Source organism: Carcharodon carcharias, chromosome 16 (assembly GCF_017639515.1).
Source record: "Carcharodon carcharias isolate sCarCar2 chromosome 16, sCarCar2.pri, whole genome shotgun sequence".
In the NCBI taxonomy this organism is placed as follows: Eukaryota; Metazoa; Chordata; class Chondrichthyes; order Lamniformes; family Lamnidae; genus Carcharodon; species Carcharodon carcharias.
The window spans coordinates 5,344,468-5,363,772 of NC_054482.1; the positions used below are offsets into that span (position 1 = coordinate 5,344,468).

Consider the following 19,305-nt stretch of genomic DNA (forward strand, 5'->3'; position numbering starts at 1 on the left):
TCAAATCATTTAAAAGGTATCTGGATCTGCACCTAAAGTGCTCTAACCTGCGAGGCTACGGACCGGGTGCTGGAAGATGGGATTAAAATGGGCAGCTTGTTTCTTTTACTTTTTTCTTTTTCGGCCGACGCAGACATGATGGGCTGAAATGGCCTCTTTCTGTGCTTCAACTTTTCTATGGTTCTAAGTTTGGCTTGTTCCCCTTAGAGCAAAAGAAGGTGAAGAGGAGATTTTGACAGCCGTGTACAAAATCATGAACTCTTTTGTTAAGAGTAAATAAGGCAAAACTGTTTCGAGTGGCAGAAGGGCTGCTAACCAGGAGACACAGATTTGAGGTGATGGGCTAAGAACCATAGATGAAGTGAGGAAACATTTTTTTCTCTTACACAGTCAGTTTTTCCAATCTGGAATGCGCTGCCTGAAAGGGCAACTAGAAGCAGATTTAATAGTCACCTACAAAAGGGTATTGGATAAATACTTGAAGGGAACAATTTACAGGGCTGTCAGAAAGAAAAGGGGAATGGAGTGAATTGGATAGCTCCGTGAAAGAGCTGGCAAAGGCACAGTTGGTCAAATGTGTTTTGTGTTGTATCATTCTATGAAGCTAGAATAGAACTTGCATGGAGATTTATCTTATAAAAGTATATGAGAGAGAAATTACAGACTTTTTTTGCTGTAGTTTTAGAAGTTGTTTGAATTCTGAACATTTTCAGTCTTCAGAAAGTATATTAAGTCGAGTCAAGTGGAAGACACAAAATCACTGAGTGAAGCAGACAGAGAAGCACCATTTGAGGCACCATTTGAATCTATCAAATCAAATTTAATGTTTGAAAACATTGTTTGAAAAGTTACAAACCAATATTGCCGAACATTTGCTGCCCCTTCCATCTATCCAACCGCTCGTGTCCTCTTATACCCCTCAATGTTGACAGACACCAGGGGCTGGATCTTCATTTCATGGGCAGGAGCCAGAAATGGGGACCAGTTCCGGGTCCTGACCTTGCGTGATGTGTTCCAGACATGCCTACTACTATTTTTAAAGGAATGGCCAATTGAGTGCCAGGAAGTGAGTTTGTTATCAAATTAGGAATGGTGGATGTGCTCCCAATGTTGTAGGGCCAATGGGAGGCCCTCTAACACTCACAGATCGGCAGCTTCACCAGCTGAAGTGGGTGCTGCCAATCTGCTGGAGAAGAGAGAGGGAGAATACCAGTTCAGTTCTTTCTTATTTTGTAAAAATGACTACAGTTGCCTGCCTATGAGTTTGAGGAGGAAACTATTCCATAGGATGGCCAACGGCCACAGCTGTAACCTGGTGGCCATTATGAATGCAGAAGGTGGGCCACTGTGGGCTCAAGTGTGGACTCTCCCCTTCCCCCCAATACCCCTGCCCCCTTTTCATAACCTGAGCCCATCATGTTGGCCTGGACGTGTTCCAGGCCGATGTGTGCTGCCCACATGCCGATTACAAGGGAACGAGTCCTTAATAGGTCCCTTAATTGCAATACTTTGATCTAAATCAGGTGGGTAGCTGCTCATGTCCAGACCCAGCCTCTCTGAAATGGCTTGCAGTTGGGTTCACGGTACACACTGATGTGATGGCTGGCAGTGCAAAACTGTGAGCTCGCCAGCTGCTGATTCCAATGTTTCTTGAAAATTCAGTCCTTGATATGGAACTGTGTGTCAAACGTCACATTCTACCTCCCCCAGAGCTGCCAAACTGATTTCCTTCTAGAAACCTACCAAGCCCCAGTCAGCCTCTCCAGTGATGTGCTCCCACGGAACTTCACCTACCGATGCCAGAAGGGCTGTTTATGCTCCAGGGAAAGCCTTCTTCTCCCCGACTTCATCTCACTCTAATGGCATTTCTCCCTTATGCATTTATGCTAATTGCCTCAACTATTTCATGTGGTAACAAATCCCATATTTTAAATGCTCTCCTAAACCCTTTATGGGATTTATTTATGGCTGTTTTATATTTAGGATTCTTTGCTTTGGATTCTTCTACAAGTGTAAATATCATCTCTACACTGGCCTATCAAACCCTTTCATAATTCTGATGAACTCAGCCACTCAGCCTTCCCTTTTCTAGAGAAAAATGCAGCTGTTCATTCTTTCCTGATAGTTATAACCTCATCTCTGGCACTTTCCTTGTAGGCTTTTTTTGCACTTTCTTTAGTGTTTCCACATCTTAAATTAAGACATATACGCACTATGTAGTATAAAATTCTTGAAAGTACATTTTCTCCAACAATGCACGACACTATACATAAATATATATATATATTTTACCTGTTTAAATAGCTGAAGCTGTACCGCATTTTGAAGAAAGTGTTTTATAGTGCTAGAACGATGGGCAACGTAACTCTCCTCGCAAAATGTGATTGGTTCTCCCTGAAATTAAACAACATTCATGGGATTAATTTTAAGTACATTTTTGCTCCTAAACAAGTCACTGCATCAATTTTTCTAATGCTATTTATTCAATCAGGTTGCATTGAATTGGAGCAGGTTCCATGTTAGTGCAAGAATAGACCAAGGGAGCTGGTCTATACTTTAATTCATCAAATACAGTGAACAAAGTCCCTTTTGGTATTCATCTCAGCAATTCCCCCTGCCCTGCACACTCACTCCCCCCTCTTCAACTGTTCACGCCCTTACTGGAGTATAGAGTTTTACAAGGAGTTTCCTCCCACCACTACCTCACTCGAGCAGTCGTCACTTACATCTGAGCCCTAACATTGAGTTGACAGGTGGAGCTCACATGTCAGGCTGCTCCAATACCCTCACAGCACCACAAGACAGCAAGAGGATTGTGAATAGGTGTTTTAACCCTGACTGACATCCTTCACCATAACCCAGCAAGCTTGAGACTCCACTGCTCATGCTCCTGCCTCAAATAACTACTTGAGCAGAACTTCCTGGTCTGCACAGCTCAGGGTTGGTGGTCACTTCTGAGCTCATCTGAAACACCAACTCTGTATTTCTTAAAAATGAACAAAATTAAAACGGTTGAAAATGACTCAATTAAAAAAGCCTTGGTTAGTCATTATATTTATTGGTTATATAGACACAGAATAAGTCATTTTAAAAAATGCTATAGTTTTCTGGCAATAGTGACCATGGGAATATGCATTAAATATCATTTCCTGCTCTTGTGTGTTGAAATCTACTTGGATACAATTGTTGCTGAATCAATCATTGATCTGAATCAGGGTTCAGAGAAATGCTAACAGCTTATGGTATTGGTTTGTAAGTACATTTTCACAACTGATCTTTTTAACATTTAAATTTGCTTGGTTCAGGCCATTTTTGAGAATTATTTTTCAACCTGTTTGATTCAACTGGAGGAACGTCTAAAGTTTTTGGACAGCAATAGACCAGAGTACATCTGTGGACAATGAAGAGGGGAAAAGCAGCCACAGAAGGCTATATGTACGTTATATGTACGTTATAGATTTACCACTTTTTAATAGAATAGCTTACTGACTACTAGCACCACAGCAAATGTTAGCTTACATTCTGTTTAATAGATTTTTTGCCACTCAAAGCCTGGCACAGTGCAGTGAACCATTAATCTGCTGCTTTTGAAGTTAAGGAAGATCATGCCAGCATACATGACCAAACGAATGAGCTAAAAGAAAGTGAAGAGGGTGCTCCATCAGATCCCTGCGCACACTGCAAATTCTCTTAGATGATCAGGCAAATAAAAACCTCTCAGGTATAGCATGCAGGAGCTCATCCAGAGGAGTGGTCAGAGATGTTGACCATTCTCCCTTTCCTCCCCAGCCCACACACACCCAGTTTAAAAATGAACCTGGACTTAAAATCATGAACATTGTACAGCAGTTTGCCAACCAACGTAAACTGTTGCATCATACAGAGTGCAGTGGAAGTGTATGCAGAGAAGGTAGACAATTAAACATGATTCATTTTTTTGTGTCACGCCAGCATACATTGAAATTACTGCTCTAATTAATACCTGACAGGATTTTCGACTGTTGAGCTAATGCAAAAGAGTGCCGTGTGCATTCAGTTTTATTCGTTACGTCTACATTTTTCCCTTCAGTTTACCAAACACGAGATTGCTGCCAATACGAAAACCGTTTTGTTCCACAATTTTACTTGTCTATCATGAGACTAGTGAGAATATATAACAAATACTTAGTAAGGAATATATAACAAGTACTTAGTAAGGAATTTTAGCAATTTTTATTTCCAAATTACAAACAATAGGAAGCACAAGTAACACATAGACACTGTGAAGTTTTAAAATAATCAATGTAAACATGGGCGGTTTTATTTGGCTTATAAAAACAAATTTTCCTAGATGAAAGCTAAATAAAACTCCGATGGGATATTTGAGGCAAGTTTTATATTCTGGAAATATGTTCTGCTTATAGTATACAATACACTCCTTTCTGAGGAAAAGCAGTGGAAATCTGTCATGCTTAAAGCAAAGTATGATGAACATTGTTAGCTGAATTCACACTAAGTTATGAACAAACAATTGAGTTTTTGACTGCAAAGATGGAAAAATTAAGCAATATAATCGTGAAAGAGCTGTTGCCAATTATGATTTTTTTTACACCAATGAAATATTCAATATTTAATATATTATAGAAAGGAGAAATAAACTCAAAAACAGGAAGGTTTTAATTTAGCTGTTGTAAAACGATCATCTGTAAATAACCTGGATCTCAACTAAATGAAATGGATACTCCCGTACATCAAATACTGTCTAACATGAAACAGCTATTTAGATAATATATACACTTTTTAATGTCCTTGAAATGCAAATTTAAATAGCATACAAGGTAAAATGCATAAAAATAGGATTATGAAGAATTCTTTGAATTTTAATGTTTATTCATGGCCCATTATAATAAATCATTACAAAAGCCCATATTTCTGTCAGGTAGTCAGACCATACTAATGGAATGGAAACTGCAAGGACTCTCTAGAGTACAGTTTTCATAGCTGGCTGTACACAAAGGACAAATACTACGAGTCATTGCAGAACAAGCTGAAAATTTAACTTTAATGCGAATATTACTTTGGAAAATCACAGAGAAAACTGCATTGAGAACAATTCTAACCATTGCTCTGCATCTCCCCCTGGCATAATCAAAAAAGAATCAACAGTCAAAAGTCCAGACAGCAATTTTTGAATAACACCCCCAAAATGACTTACTATTCGATATGACTAAATCCTGTAAATACAATATCACTCCTAAGATTATAAAAATGTGACTACTTTATCTCACAGCACAAATACTGGAAGATCTTCAGTGGACTAAATGAAACAAGTTGCATTTTAGTACTTAATACAAAGTGAAGGCATTAGATAATGACAATGCTCACGGTGCCAAGTTGGAAGAGATGTCCTATGCAGTGCTGAGCTACAACAAAAACATTCATGTGGCAGTTACAATCTTTGCTCCACCCCACCCCATCATTTATTTATATCCCTCTCAACACTGGATTCACTGCACCCAATTACAAATTCACAAATAAATAGATCCAATTATTGAATCACTTGATCACAATCTCAGCACCATACATTTCTGTAAATGCTGCTGGATGACTGACTGGCTTTCATTTTTCCACTTTAAAAAAAAGGGTTAAACTTAAACTCTTGCCCCAAGTGTGTAAATTCTCATAGCTAAAAAAAAATCCTGTAAATTATGTATTAAATTACAGCAGGGGTTTGGAATGTATTAAGCCAGAGAGAACCTCTCACAAGCAATCTTGCAGAGGAGTGCGCTGTAGTATTTCCATTTTTGATGCCAGAATATCATATCAATCATTGGTCTGGTGCTGGCTATGATATGACCATATTTATCTTGTGACTTATGAGTCTCACTTTACTGAAAACTGGTGCCAATTATCATCAACAAGTGTCAAGTTTTTGAATATGAACACTAACCTCAAAGATCTGTTAGGGTTGAGAAGATGTGAGGACCAGATAAGAAGAACAATGTGCATTTCTTTTTTAAAAAAAGAAAAGCAAGGATCTACATTTTAATTTGAAATTAAGCATTTATGGTAACACATATGCAGAAGGTCCAAGGCATATGACTGTGATGGTTTGGACATTTTAACCAACTACCTGCACCTATATAGTTCCTTTAAAACACACCAAGGTGCTTCACAGGGGCATTATCAAGTCAAGTGGTTTCAAGAATGGATGCAGCTCGAATGCTTTTAATAGTCCTGCATAGGGAGCTTCTCAGAGCAAGAAGGTGATGGAGACCAAGGAAATGCCAGATTCACAATGTTAGGAATGTCAGAGATGATTGATGTGGTAGGCTAGTTTGAAACTGACAACAATGCAGTGAATTCATTCAGCGCCACTGTCGCTGCCAAGCTGATTGATAGGAATTTAACATTGCAACATTGTAGTACGAAGTTATTATAAAAATCGGGCTAGTTCTGACATCAAAGTAGCTCCACCAACTTAACGCTACGCTTTATTTCAATGATGCAGTGTGAACTAATCACTTTAGAGGATTCGCAAACCATCATTAATAACCAAATCTTTTTCCCAAATCCGAATGGCAGACTTTAAAAATAAAACTAGACTATAAGACAATTCTCAATAAAAAGCTTATGCGGTAAATGGGTTAAAATAGCCCAAAGCTAAAAAGGCCTTGAAAGGATGACATTTTTTAAAAAAAAACATTATACTCCTTTCTCAATATAAAATCTAGACAGCTATATCAAAGAGAGCTGAAAGTCTGACCCTCAAAATGGAAACATTCAGGTTTGAAGTGTGTCAGTCTTATGAACACAGACAATGCCCCTTTAATCTTTGAGAGGATGAAAACTTTACATGTTGTAACATTCTGATACAAATGGATACATTCTTTGGCTGTGTTTCAGAGTACTGGCAGTTAATAGCACTGGGAATAACTGCTGCCAACAGCTATTAAACATGACTTCTTTTCCCATTGAGGAATACTAAAATGTTGTCAGTACAAACTCTGAACTGTAGATCAGATTATTCCAAAAAAAAAAAATCATTAAAAGCAAACCACAGTAAGTATTTTTCTCCACTTCTAAATTCAGCGTAACAAAGGTTTGCAACCAAACCTACTTTCCATTGAGTGGAAATGAAAGCTGAAAACCAACATACTCAACAAAACCAACGTAAATCAAAGGATCATAAAAACTTTCAGTGTTTTTAATGCTATAAACAACACAATGGGGGAGTAAGATAAAGTCGTTGCACTGGATTAAGTGTGCTGTGTTTTCACCATTTGGATTCATGTTTGCATCGAGCCTGGACTAATCATCTCAACTCTTGGCAGAATATAAATTTAAGTAGCTTCAGTCACCTCCCGTTAAGTGTGGTTTCAGGGCATTACATTGGCTGCATTTCATTACCACACTGGCAATCTCAGTCAAAGGCCACAAGAATGTCTGCTGATTGGCATTTTAAGATTGGCCTTAAAGGTGCAAACAGAGGGGGATGAAGGAAGAAATTCCAGAGAGTGGGCCCGAGGTGACAATTGACAGGGCCACCAATAAATGGGTGAAGTAAGGGTGTTTGTATAAGCAAGAGGAGAAACAAATGGATATAGGGGGGAGATCAAGGATGGATGATGCATCATGGATTGCTCTCATCCTTTCTGAGCCCAGAAAATAAAGTATTTCTACACAGTACGGCAATAGGGAACATCCATGGGATAGTTGCTCCAGATCAGACTGGAGGCTGATTCAGTGCTCTGCTCTCAATAAAGCCAATTAAGGTACTCCAAAATGCAAAAGGTCCTCGTCCCAGAACTAGATAACAAGGAGCTCTGAACTGTCAATCTCCACAATATAAAATAATGTGTGCTTTTTAACTGAGAGGTCGAAGTATTGTTAAGAGGATCAACTTGTTTCTTCCTGCGTCCCATACTTTTTTGTTCAAAAAGTGAGTTGGATGTATTTGTAGCTTAAAAAATGCAGTGAGTTGAAATATAGCAGACAATTTCCCCACCACTGCCCCTTTAAATGATACCATATCCCCCACCTCTGACTTCCCTCCCTCTTCCTCCCCAACCCTGCCCATGGCTGCCTTCCATTCTTTATAACCACTGGTTTGAAAAGCAATTGACCGGGTAAGAAATCTCATCAATCCTGTGGATATACCATGTTTGTTGTTAAAAAAAAATGCTTCAGTCAAATTATTTGAGTTGGAAAGATGTTGCAATTATCACACTGTAATAGAATAAAAATCAGCTGTCCTAACAGTTCAATGGGTTTATCTAGTGAATTGTTGAGCTATGCAGATCAGAATAGTCCTGGTCCATGATGATCTTGTCTAATGTGGTGGTAATGGAACCACCATTAACCTCGGCAAACACTGCCTTGGTAAGGGAAAAAAGTTGCCAGGCCCTAAGGGTATGTAGGTGATGGTGCAGGGTAACAGATGGTTTTAGATGTAAAAAGAAAATACCAATGGTTTGGGTGTAATGCTCCCAACTTCTGAATAGCCCATCAGCATTAAATCTCAAGGGTTATACATCTGGGACAGATACTGAAGGGCAACCAATGACTGAGGAAGAAAGGGAAGTGAGAAACTTAAAAAATAATAACTGGTTGGCAAAGCAGTTTCCACTAATTATCACCTAAAGTGTGGCATAAAATGCATAAAGGAATCGAGACACCAAGGTGCAAAGATCAGGGAGTAGAAAATGGTGTATTGAGAACAGTTTCAACCAAACTCATATTATGCTTCACAGATTGCAGCAGTTCTCATAGAAAAGGGAGGATGTTTCTGTGCTTATACATTCACGGAGTTCGGTGTAACTTATGATTTAAAACAGGGATGAAAACAGTTTCACAATCATCGACAATAATGTGGGAGTTCTTTGTGCAAGTTGTATTATGTGGGCGCTCTCTTTCAGCCAACTGATAGACATGTAGAAGCCAATACAACAACTTTTCAAAACTGTATTTTGCTTTGCTGAAATTTAACAGACATGGTTTTCCTCATTTTCTCATTTCTCCATCTATACTGTATCAGTGTTCCTCACCTTGCTATCAAGGGAGTCAAAGGTTATTTGGGGGGGGGGGTGCGGAATGTGGAGTGGAGTGGAGTCCACAATCAGATCAGTCATGATTTTATTGAATGGTGAAGCAGGCTGTAGGGGCCGAATGGCCTATTCCTGCTCCTAATTAATTTGTATGTTTGCATGTATCTGACCCTTCTTAGACAGGGTGAATTCAGACATGACTTCAGATACATGAGACACAACTTTGGGTTTATCAGGTGACCAAGACTGTATCTTATCTAAACTACAAACCAATATTAGTGGCAGAGATAAATAATCTTCCTGAGGAGGGAGGGCATATTAGTTGATGTTGCAACATAATTGTTCATTATATGGTGAACTCTTACATCCATCCCTCATTAAAAGGCGACAAAACCTTAACCCCATTCACCTACTTTCTAGGACACTGAAGACAAATGAGCCAAATGATGCACCAGCATCATTTTCCAGCTTAATATTTTGCCCTCCACCCTATGAGCAGGCACTTGGTGAATTACATTTTGTGGGACAATGTTGTGCCTTCCTGAAATCTTGGTGAAAAAAAACCTGCACTGCCTCCACTTTACCCACCAGAACCTCAAGCTCCTTAAAGAAATGCCTCTCTCTCCCTCTCTCTCATCAGGTCCTATCCCAATAGATAATCCTGAAAACATCTTTCACAGTTTGCAACACTTAGCACACAATTTAGACGGGCTCACAGATCTTTAGTACAAATGCAGTTGCATAGAACAAGTTTGAATAAGCAGAGGCTCTATATACCATGGCATAGTATAGCCTATTAAAGAACACAAGGTCTACCACATAACTGAACATATCAAAACCATGTAGTACCTTCTTTCAGTCATTGGACAAATTACCATACCAGAAGACTCGAACAAAAAAAAAACTTGCATCTTAACGACTGCAAAATTTGAAAAGCTTGTTCGCCGTAGGTCAAATCAAAACTCCAGCCAGCTACAAAGGGCAGCAGATAACAACCATAAGAAGCTAGGAGACTGGACCATTCTGTTTTTGCAGCTGCAGATGCAACTGAGAAGAACAACAGTAAAAACTACACTGAACTGTAAACATGACTCGACAATAGGAGGGAAAAAAATGCACATTAAAGCCATGGGGGCCCAATATAAATATTACTCATTTGTCAGATATGCATTTAAGCCAACAGAAGAATAGAGATTCTTAAATCTCTATCTTGAGAAAAAGGGGGGAGGTAGTGGCCTTGTGGTATTGTCACTGGATTAGTAATCCAGAGACCCAGGGTAATGCCCTGGGAACTCGGGGTTTGAACCCGACCACACAGATGGTAGAATTTTGATTCAATAAAATATCTGGAATTAAAAGTCTAATGATGAACATGAAACCATGTCGATTGTCGCAAAAACCCATCTGGTTCACTAATCTGCTGTTCTTACCTGATCTGGCCTTCATGTGACTCCAGGACCACAGCAGTGTGGTTGGCTCTTAAAAATGCCCTATGAAATGACCGAGCAAGACACTCAGTTGTATGAAAGTGCTAAAGACAAGTCACTGAAACCAGACATCAACCTAGGCATCAGAAATTACAACAGCAAACTCAGCCCTTTCGACCCTGCAAAGTCCTCCTGACTAACATCTGGGGGCTAGTGCTGTCTCACAGACTAGTCAAGCAGCAGCCTGCCATATTCCCAGACACCAACATCACCATCCCTAGGTACGTCCTGTCTCACCAGCAGGATGGACCCAGCAGATGAGGCAGCACAGTGGTATAGAGTCAGGAGGGAGTTGCCCTGGGAGTCCTCAACATCGATTCTGGAATCCATGAAGTCTGATGTCTGACAGCAACAGGCTAAACATGGTCAAGGAAACTGCCTGCTGATTACCATGTACCATCTCTCTTCAGCTGATTAATCAGTATTCCTCCATGCTGAACATCACTTGGGGGAAGCACTGAGGGTGGCAAGGGCAGAGGATGAACTCTGGGTGAGGTACTTCAATCACCAAGAGTGGCTCAGTAGCATCACTACTGACCAAGTTGGCCAAGTCCTAAATGACATAGCTTCTAGGCTGGGTGTGCAGCAGGTGGTGAGGGAATCAACAAAGGGAAAAACATGCTTGACCTCATCCTCACCAACTTGCGTGCCACAGAGGCATCTATCCATGGCAGTATCAGTAGAAGTGATCACCGCACAGTCCTTGTGGAGAGGAAGCATTGTCTTCACATTGAAGATCCCCTCCATCATATTGCAAGGCACTACCGTCATGCTAAATGGGATAGATTTCAAACAGATCAAGCAACTCGAGACTGGCCATCCATGAGGCACTTAGGGCCACAGCAGCAGCAGTGGGATTCAACCACAACCCATAACCTCATGGCCCGGCATATCCCTCATTCTACCATTACCATTGAGCCAGGGCATCAACATGGTTCAAAGAAGAGTGCAGGAGGGCGCGCCAGGAGCAGCATCAGGCATAACTAAAAATGAGATGTCAACCTGGTGAAGCTACAGCACAGGACTACTTGAATGCCAAACAGCATAAGCACCAAGCGATAGACAGAGCTAAGCGATTCCACAACCAAAGGATCAGATCTAAGATCTGTAGTCCAAGCATTACCATTACTGAATCCCCCACTTTCAACAACCTGGGGGTTACTATTGGCCGGAAACTGAACTGGACTAACCATATAAATACCGTGACTACAAGAGCAGGTCAGAGGCTAGGAATCCTGCATCGAGTAACTCACCTCCTGACTCCCCAAAGTCTGTCCATCATCTACAAGGCACAAGTCAGGAGTGTGATGGAATAATCCCCACTTGCCTGGATGAGTGCAGTTCTAACAACATTCAAGAAGCTTGACACCATCCAGGACAAAGCAGCCCGGGGACTGGCACCCCATCCACAAACATTCACTCCCTCCACCACTGACGCACACAGGCAGCAGTGTGTACCATTTACAAGATGCATTGCAGGAACTTGCCAAGCCTCCTTAGACAGCACCTTCCAAACTCACGACCACTACCACCTAGAAGGACAAGGGCAGCAGATAAATGGGAACACCGCCACCTGGAAGTTCCCCTTCAAGCCACTCACCATCCTCACCTGGAACTATATCACTGTTCTTTCACTGTTGCTGGGTCAAAATCCTGGAACTCCCTCCCTAACAGCACTGTGGGTGTACCTACACCACATGGACTGCAGCGATTCAAGAAGACAGCTCACCACCACCTTCTCAAGGGCAATTACAGATGGACAATAAATGCTGGCCAAGCCAGCGATGTCCACATACCATGAATGACTAACAAAAAATACTTACAGGTTTATATCGGAGTGCATCCCTATAGGAGCCAAATAGTGCTGCTTGTGCCTTAAGAAAAGCCCTTGCTACTCCATCACCAGTAGCTGTTGACTGCTTCTTCAATTTGTATTTCAAGGATGCGACCTGTACAAAGAAGGGAAATATTCCATTAACATTTCTTCAAGAGAAAAAACGACTAAAATTTACATGAAACAAAGATGGTATCGGTGTGCAAGCTCTTATCCTTTTCTGAGTGCCTGCTGTTCAATGACTATAAACAAACAGCACATGGTTGACAAGGACATGCCGAAGGTAAACATTGAGAGAACTTTCTCAAGACTTTGAGTCCAATTGCCTTGCACTGTATGGTTTGTGAGCTAAAGAACTTTGCTGGAGTTATACAACATGTGCCATCATGTCTAGAATGTGGTAAATCATTAAGATGTCCAGACCAAATGAAAACTTCTTAAGTAGCTCTTTTCATCAAATGCTATTTCTTACTGATAGATGCACTACTCTGCCTAAATTGCTTAGAGTAAGAATAGCTCCAGAAATAGAACCTTTTCTTCAAAAAGCCTCAAAAATTATTCAGACCACAGTAAAGTAGAAATCAAATGGAGTTCAGTTAATTGCAAGAAACACCTGCTGCACAATAAAATACGACCAAATTTTCACTAAGAAAATATCATTAGGCGTTATATTTCATAATTTTTTAACATGCAATTTATGGTACATGGGACAAAAGCGCCAACAGTCTCAAATACATGGGAAGAGTAATGAGAAAATATATCTATTGTTGTTAAAATATTGAATGCAATTTCCTTTCCTGCTTCAATAATGATTGCTGTCTAATTACTCATTATAGTTCTTTTAATAAAGATAAGCAGCTCAGTACAAGGCATCAGAGAAAACCAAGCTCTACAGGTGATAAACCTTTACAGCAGTGACATTTTTCAGTGTAAAGTCACAGTTACTGTGATCTGATCAAAGAAATGGACCCCCATAGGGTCCAATTATAGCCATATTTTTATGGAAAAATCATTGAGTTATGATGTTCATAATCTATGCAGAAAGGACTTTACAATATAGGTCTTTTCCCAATAGCTGTGATCTTTTCAATTTACATCAAGGCTTGATAGCTACAGATGAAAGTCTGGAAATCCAATTCATTTAGTGCTCTGACTGCATGTACCAAGGCTCATTAAGTTTTTTTCAATTAACTTCAGCACAGGTTGTGAAGTACATAATCTATATTGCCGTGATGAGAGAGGTTAAAGAACATACAAATTCACTGAAATCTCTCTGCTCTTTTAATTGACACAACACTGTGGCTTCATTCTGCAAACCATCAAGCAATGAAATATCAATATTCTCAGTCTGTTCAATTGGTGCAACAAAACAATGCCTGTGCACAAGGGCAGATTCCATGAACACTACCAACTGAGATAAAGCTTTTTTTTAAAAAAGGACAAAGTTTGGTAAAGTATCCTGGAAGAAACTTCTGAGATTCACCAACAGAGGAGTCTAACGACTTAATTGGAAACGTGCTGACTGGAAAACTTATAAATTGCATCCCAAAGGCAAGGTGCAGAATTTTGGAATATTCAGAAAATACTGCTTATTCTACCTAAGAACTTCCCAATGACAAAAGAATACTTCTTCAGACAGAACTGCCACAGATCTATCAACGCCACATTATCAGTGGCAATGATCATTTTGCAGCAAGTTACATTTAAAATCTATTGTCATATTAAATCTCATTTTTTTCACATCCACTTACTTCATCTTTTTAAAGACAAGTTACAAGCTGTCCTATTGAAATAAACATGGGAAAGAAAACAAGGGCAAATTGTCCAGATTATACTGTGCTTAAACCTCAACATTTGAACATCATAACATGATAATCAGCAGCCTTTACTTGAGGTAAAGTGTCCAGTTGGTTGGTGTTTTTTGGTTTGTGTCTCCTCTGACTGTTACGTAAAAAAGCAGGCAAGACAGCACTTGTTTCTGAACCTCTGTTGCCATCAGAAATAGGCGTACAATAGCAACTTTAGGATTTTCCTCTTTAGTGAGCACAACAGCATAATTTCCAAATCAGAACATCCTAGACAAAAAATGTTAACAACTGCTTGTCCTTTTAACCAAGTTTACCAGAAGAATCGGGGGCAAGATGTATGCCTTTTGGATCTGGGACAATTAAAATGATTTTGTTTTGTTCTGATTTCTCTGGTGTTTAGGGTAAAACCTGTTTTTTTGGAAACAATTATAAACAGAGATATCAAATGACAATATCTGTCATAACTTCCATAGTGTTATAATTATGAGATTTATAAGATTGTTATGCTTTGGGACTGTATCTTTAAGTTAGGTAAAAATGAAGGGTGTCATGTGCCCTGTTCTAAATCTGCCTGACAGCAACCTTGAGTTAAAAGCAAAAAACTGCGGATGCTGGAAATCCAAAACAAAAACAGAATTACCTGGAAAAACTCAGCAGGTCTGGCAGCATCGGCGGAGAAGAAAAGAGTTGACGTTTCGAGTCCTCATGACCCTTCCACAGAACAGTTCTGTGGAAGGGTCATGAGGACTCGAAACGTCAACTCTTTTCTTCTCCGCCGATGCTGCCAGACCTGCTGAGTTTTTCCAGGTAATTCTGTTTTTGTTTTAGCAACCTTGAGTGGTTTGATTGTGAGAGATTAGAGCTGACCCAGATTGAATTACTGGGAACAAGCAACAATATATTTGTACCTGAAGACAATGGGAGCTGGATAGACAGAGTCTCCTAAGACCAAGAAAGGTGTTGAGAATTTCAGGTTGTAAACAGTTGTGCGTTAAACTGTCAATTTACTTCCAAGATAAAAAGAGTTGGAGTCTCAAGGATAGGGAATCAACATTTCTACCTCAATACAAGGCACGCATGATTCATGTGGACATGAAGATGGGCTTTGAGAAGGGAATGGTAGAAGATAGTGCTATCAAACAATACTTCTCAGCAATAATCTGCTCACTGCCCCTCAGCTCCTGACCTCATTGCAGCCTTGGTCCAAAGATGAATAAAAGAGCTGAGCTCAAGAGGTGAGGTGATAGTGATTGCCCTTGACATCCAGGCAGCATTTGACCAAGTGTGGCATCAAGGATCACTAGCAAATCTTACCATTGGTTGAAATCATACCTAGCACAAAGGAAGATGGTTGTGGTTGTTGGAGGTCAATCATCTCAGTTCCAGGACATCACTGCAGGAGTTCCTCAGGAGACTGTCCTAGGCGCAACCATCTTCAGCTGCTTCATCAATGACCTTCCTCCCATCATAAGGTAAGAAGTGGGATGTTTGCTGATGTTTGCACAATATTCAGCACCATTCGCAACTCCTCAGCTACTGAAACAATTTGTGTCCATATGCGGCAAGACCCAGACAACATTTTGGCTTAGGCTGATAATTGGCAAGTAACATTCGTGCCACACAAGTGTGAAGTGCCAGGCAATGACCATCTTCAACAGGACAGAATCTAACCATTTCCCCTGACTTTCAACAGTATTACCATCATTGAACCTCCCACTATCAATATACTGAACTGGACTAGCCATATAAATACTGTGGCTACAAGAGCAGGTTAGAGGCTAGGAATTCTGTGGCGGGTAATTCACCTCCTCGCTCCCCAAAGCCTGTCCACTCCCTAAAAGGCACAAATCAGGAGTGTGATGGAATACTCTCCACTTGCCTGGGTGAGTGCAGTTCCAACAACATTCAAGAAGCAGAACACCATCCAGGACAAAGCAGCCTGCTTGATTGGCACCCCATCCACCACCTTAAAAATTCACTCCCTCCACCAGTGATGCACAGTGGCAGCACTGTATACCACCTACAAAATGCACTGGAGCAACTCACCAAGGCTCCTTCGACTCCACTTTCCAAACCCACAACCTCTACTACTGGAAGGACAAGGGCAGCAGACCCTGGGAACCATCATCACCAGCAAGTTCTCCTACAAGCCACACAACATCTTGATTTTGAACTATATCACCATTCTCCCATTGTCACTGGGTCAAAACCACGGAACTCCTTTCCTAACAGCAGTATGGATGTACCGACAACATATGGACCACAGCGGTTCAACAAGTCAGCTCACCACCACCTTCTCAAGGGCAATTTGGGATAGGCAATAAGTGCTGGTCTAGCCAGCAACGTCCACATCCTGTGAAAAAACTTAAAAAGAAGACATCCCTGAAAATTCTCAGACAAGGTTAGTCTGCCAGGATCTGGGAAAGGAGAGCTGCTGTAGGCAGCAAGACACTGTGGTTCACCACGCAGAAATGCAGGTGGGAGCTCCTGCTCAGACTGAAAAGACTGAATTCATAAGGGGTTAAAGCGAAGCTGGAAAATCTGCCTAGCTTGTGCTAGAGGAAGAATCTCCAAGGGGAAAAAACCTCACTGTGAAAGACAGTTCTAAGATTAAAAGTTCCCAGGCTGAGAAAGGAAGTGAATAGAAGCAAACCCTTGGGGGCTAGGAATCACCTTGGACTGGTTCCAGGAGAATGGAATGGCTACTTAAAAGGACAGTGTAAAGCATATCTATGAAGTGTGTTTTTAGTTGTGCACAAAGAAAAGGGGAATGTTCTGTTTTGTAATTTAAAATAGAAGTTGCCTACAAAGATAGTGTTTAGTCAATGGTGCTTTTTGTCTTTTTTTTACAGTCAAGATCTTAAAACCTGAAATCGTATTGCGTCATCCTTTCTTAACTGGAAGATTGATTTTTTTAAAAAACCCCATATTGACTTCCTCCACGTTATTTCTCTGAATTTTAGGGAAGATTTCCTTAAGTGAGATTTCTTTAATTAATTACCCAAACTTACTTTCCTCAACAAAGAAAATTCCAGGAGTTGCTTCCTGGAATCTACCTTTGAATTCCTGGACAAACCTGCTGGAGGATGTTATTGGTGGTAAGGTGACCAAGGCCTGGACCTAAATATTCAAGGGTGCTTGACATTTTGGAAATACAAGAAGCTAGGAAAAGTTGGAGGAGTAGCTCTGTTAATTAAGGATGACATTGTTATAGTAATGAGAGATGACTTTAGTTCAGAAGATCAAGATGTAGAATCAGTTTGGGTAGAGATAAAAATAGCAAAGCTAAGAAGTCATGTGTGGAATCATTTATAGGCCTCCTAACAGTAGCTACACTGTAGGACAGAGTATACAGGAAGAAATAACAGTGGTTTGTAAGAAAGGTTCTGCAGTAGCCATGGATAATTTTAATCGTACATGTTCTATGAATCAGATTGGCAAAGGTAATCTGGAAGGTGATTCATAGAGTATATTCAGGACTTTTTTTTTTAAAAGAGTGGTACATTCTAGTGTCAACTAGGGAGCAGGCTTTTCTAGACATGGTATTGCACAATGAGACAGGATTAATTAATGACTTCATAGTAAGGGAGCCTCTAGGCAACAGTGATCATAAAATGATAGAATTTCACATTTAGTTTGAGGGTGAGGAATGTGGGTCTAAGAGCAGTGTCTTTAACTTAATTAAAGGCAATTACACTGATATGGGGACAGAGTTGGCTAAAGTGAACTGGAAAAATAGGTTAAAAGGTAGGACAGTAGAGAAGCAGTAGCAAACATTTAAGGAGATATTTCATAACTCTCAGCAATGATATATTCCATTGAGAAAGAAAGACTAGGAGAAGGATGCGCTGTCTGTGGTTAACTTAAGGGAGCTAAGGATGGTATTAAATTGAAAGAAACACAGTGCAATTCTGCAAAGATTAGTGGTAAATCAGAAGATTGGACATAATTTGGAACCCAGCAAAGAATTACTAAAAAAAAAAGGAGAAATTAGAGTTGGAGAGAAAGAACATAACATGAACAACAAGAGTTTCTACAAATATTTAAAAAGGAAAAGAGTAACTAAAGTGAGTGTTGGTCCCTTAGAGGGTGAGACTGGGGAATTAATAATGGGACATAAGGAAATGGTAGAATCGTTAAACTAGTATTTATGTCTGTGTTTACTGTTATGAAAGAAGTTACTGTGGAGATGGTAGATGCATTGGTGGTGATCTTCTAAAATTCCCTAGATTCTGGAAGGATCCAAGTGGATTGGAAAATTGCTAATGTAACACTCTATTCAAGAAAGGTGGGAGACAGAAAGCAGGTAACTATAGGCCAGCTAGCCTAACATCTGTTACTGTGAAAATGCTAGAATCCATCATTAAGAAGGACATATAGAAAATCATAATGTGATCAGGCAGAGTCCGGATGTTTTTGTGAAAGGGAAATCATGTTTGGCTAATTTATTGGAGTTCTTAGAGGAAGTAACAAGCAAGGTGGATAAATGGAAACCTGTAGATGTGATATCCTTGGATTTCCAAAAGGCATTCAATAAAGCGCTACATCGAAGGTTACTACATAAAATAAGAGCTTAAGGTTTAGAGGGTAACATATTAGCATGGATAAAGGACTGGTTAACTACTGGGAAGCAGAGAGAAGGGACAAATGAGTCATTTTCAGGTTGGCAAACTGTTACTAGTGGAGTGCCACAGGGATCAGTTCCGGGGCCCCTCAATATTTACAATCTATATCAATGACTTGGAAGACGGTATGAGAGCTAAATTTGCTGATGACAGAAAGATAGTTAGGAAACTAACACTTCAAGAGGATAGAGTCTACAAGGGGATTTAGATAGGTTAAATGAGTGGGACAATAATTGGCAGATGGAAATTAATGTGAAAAAATGTGAAGTTGTCCACTTTGGGAGCAAGCTAAGCTGTATATTATTTTAATGGAGAGAGACTGCAGAATTATGGTAGAGAGAGATCTAGGTGTCCTGGTATACAAATCACAAAAAGTTAGCATGTAGGTGCAGCAAGAGATTAAGAAGACACATGAAGCATTGCCATTCATTGCAAGGGTAATTGAGTATAAAAGTAAGAAAGTGTTGCTGCAGCTGTACAGGGCCTTGGTAAGATGAAAGCTGGAGTACTGTGTACAGTTTTGCT

General features: G+C 40.1%; 1 protein-coding gene across 2 annotated transcripts in view; it reads right to left on the reverse strand.

The window, feature by feature from the left end:
* The window catches only part of dennd1b (DENN/MADD domain containing 1B), a 277,534-nt gene that overhangs the window by 50,529 nt on the left and 207,700 nt on the right, over positions 1–19,305 (reverse strand). For both annotated transcript variants that reach the window (XM_041208107.1, XM_041208108.1), the window contains 2 exons: positions 12,337–12,462; positions 2,293–2,394 (listed from right to left, as the gene is read on the reverse strand). In XM_041208107.1, coding sequence (XP_041064041.1) covers positions 2,293–2,394; positions 12,337–12,462 — 228 coding nt within the window. The remainder of the gene's footprint in view (positions 1–2,292; positions 2,395–12,336; positions 12,463–19,305) is intronic.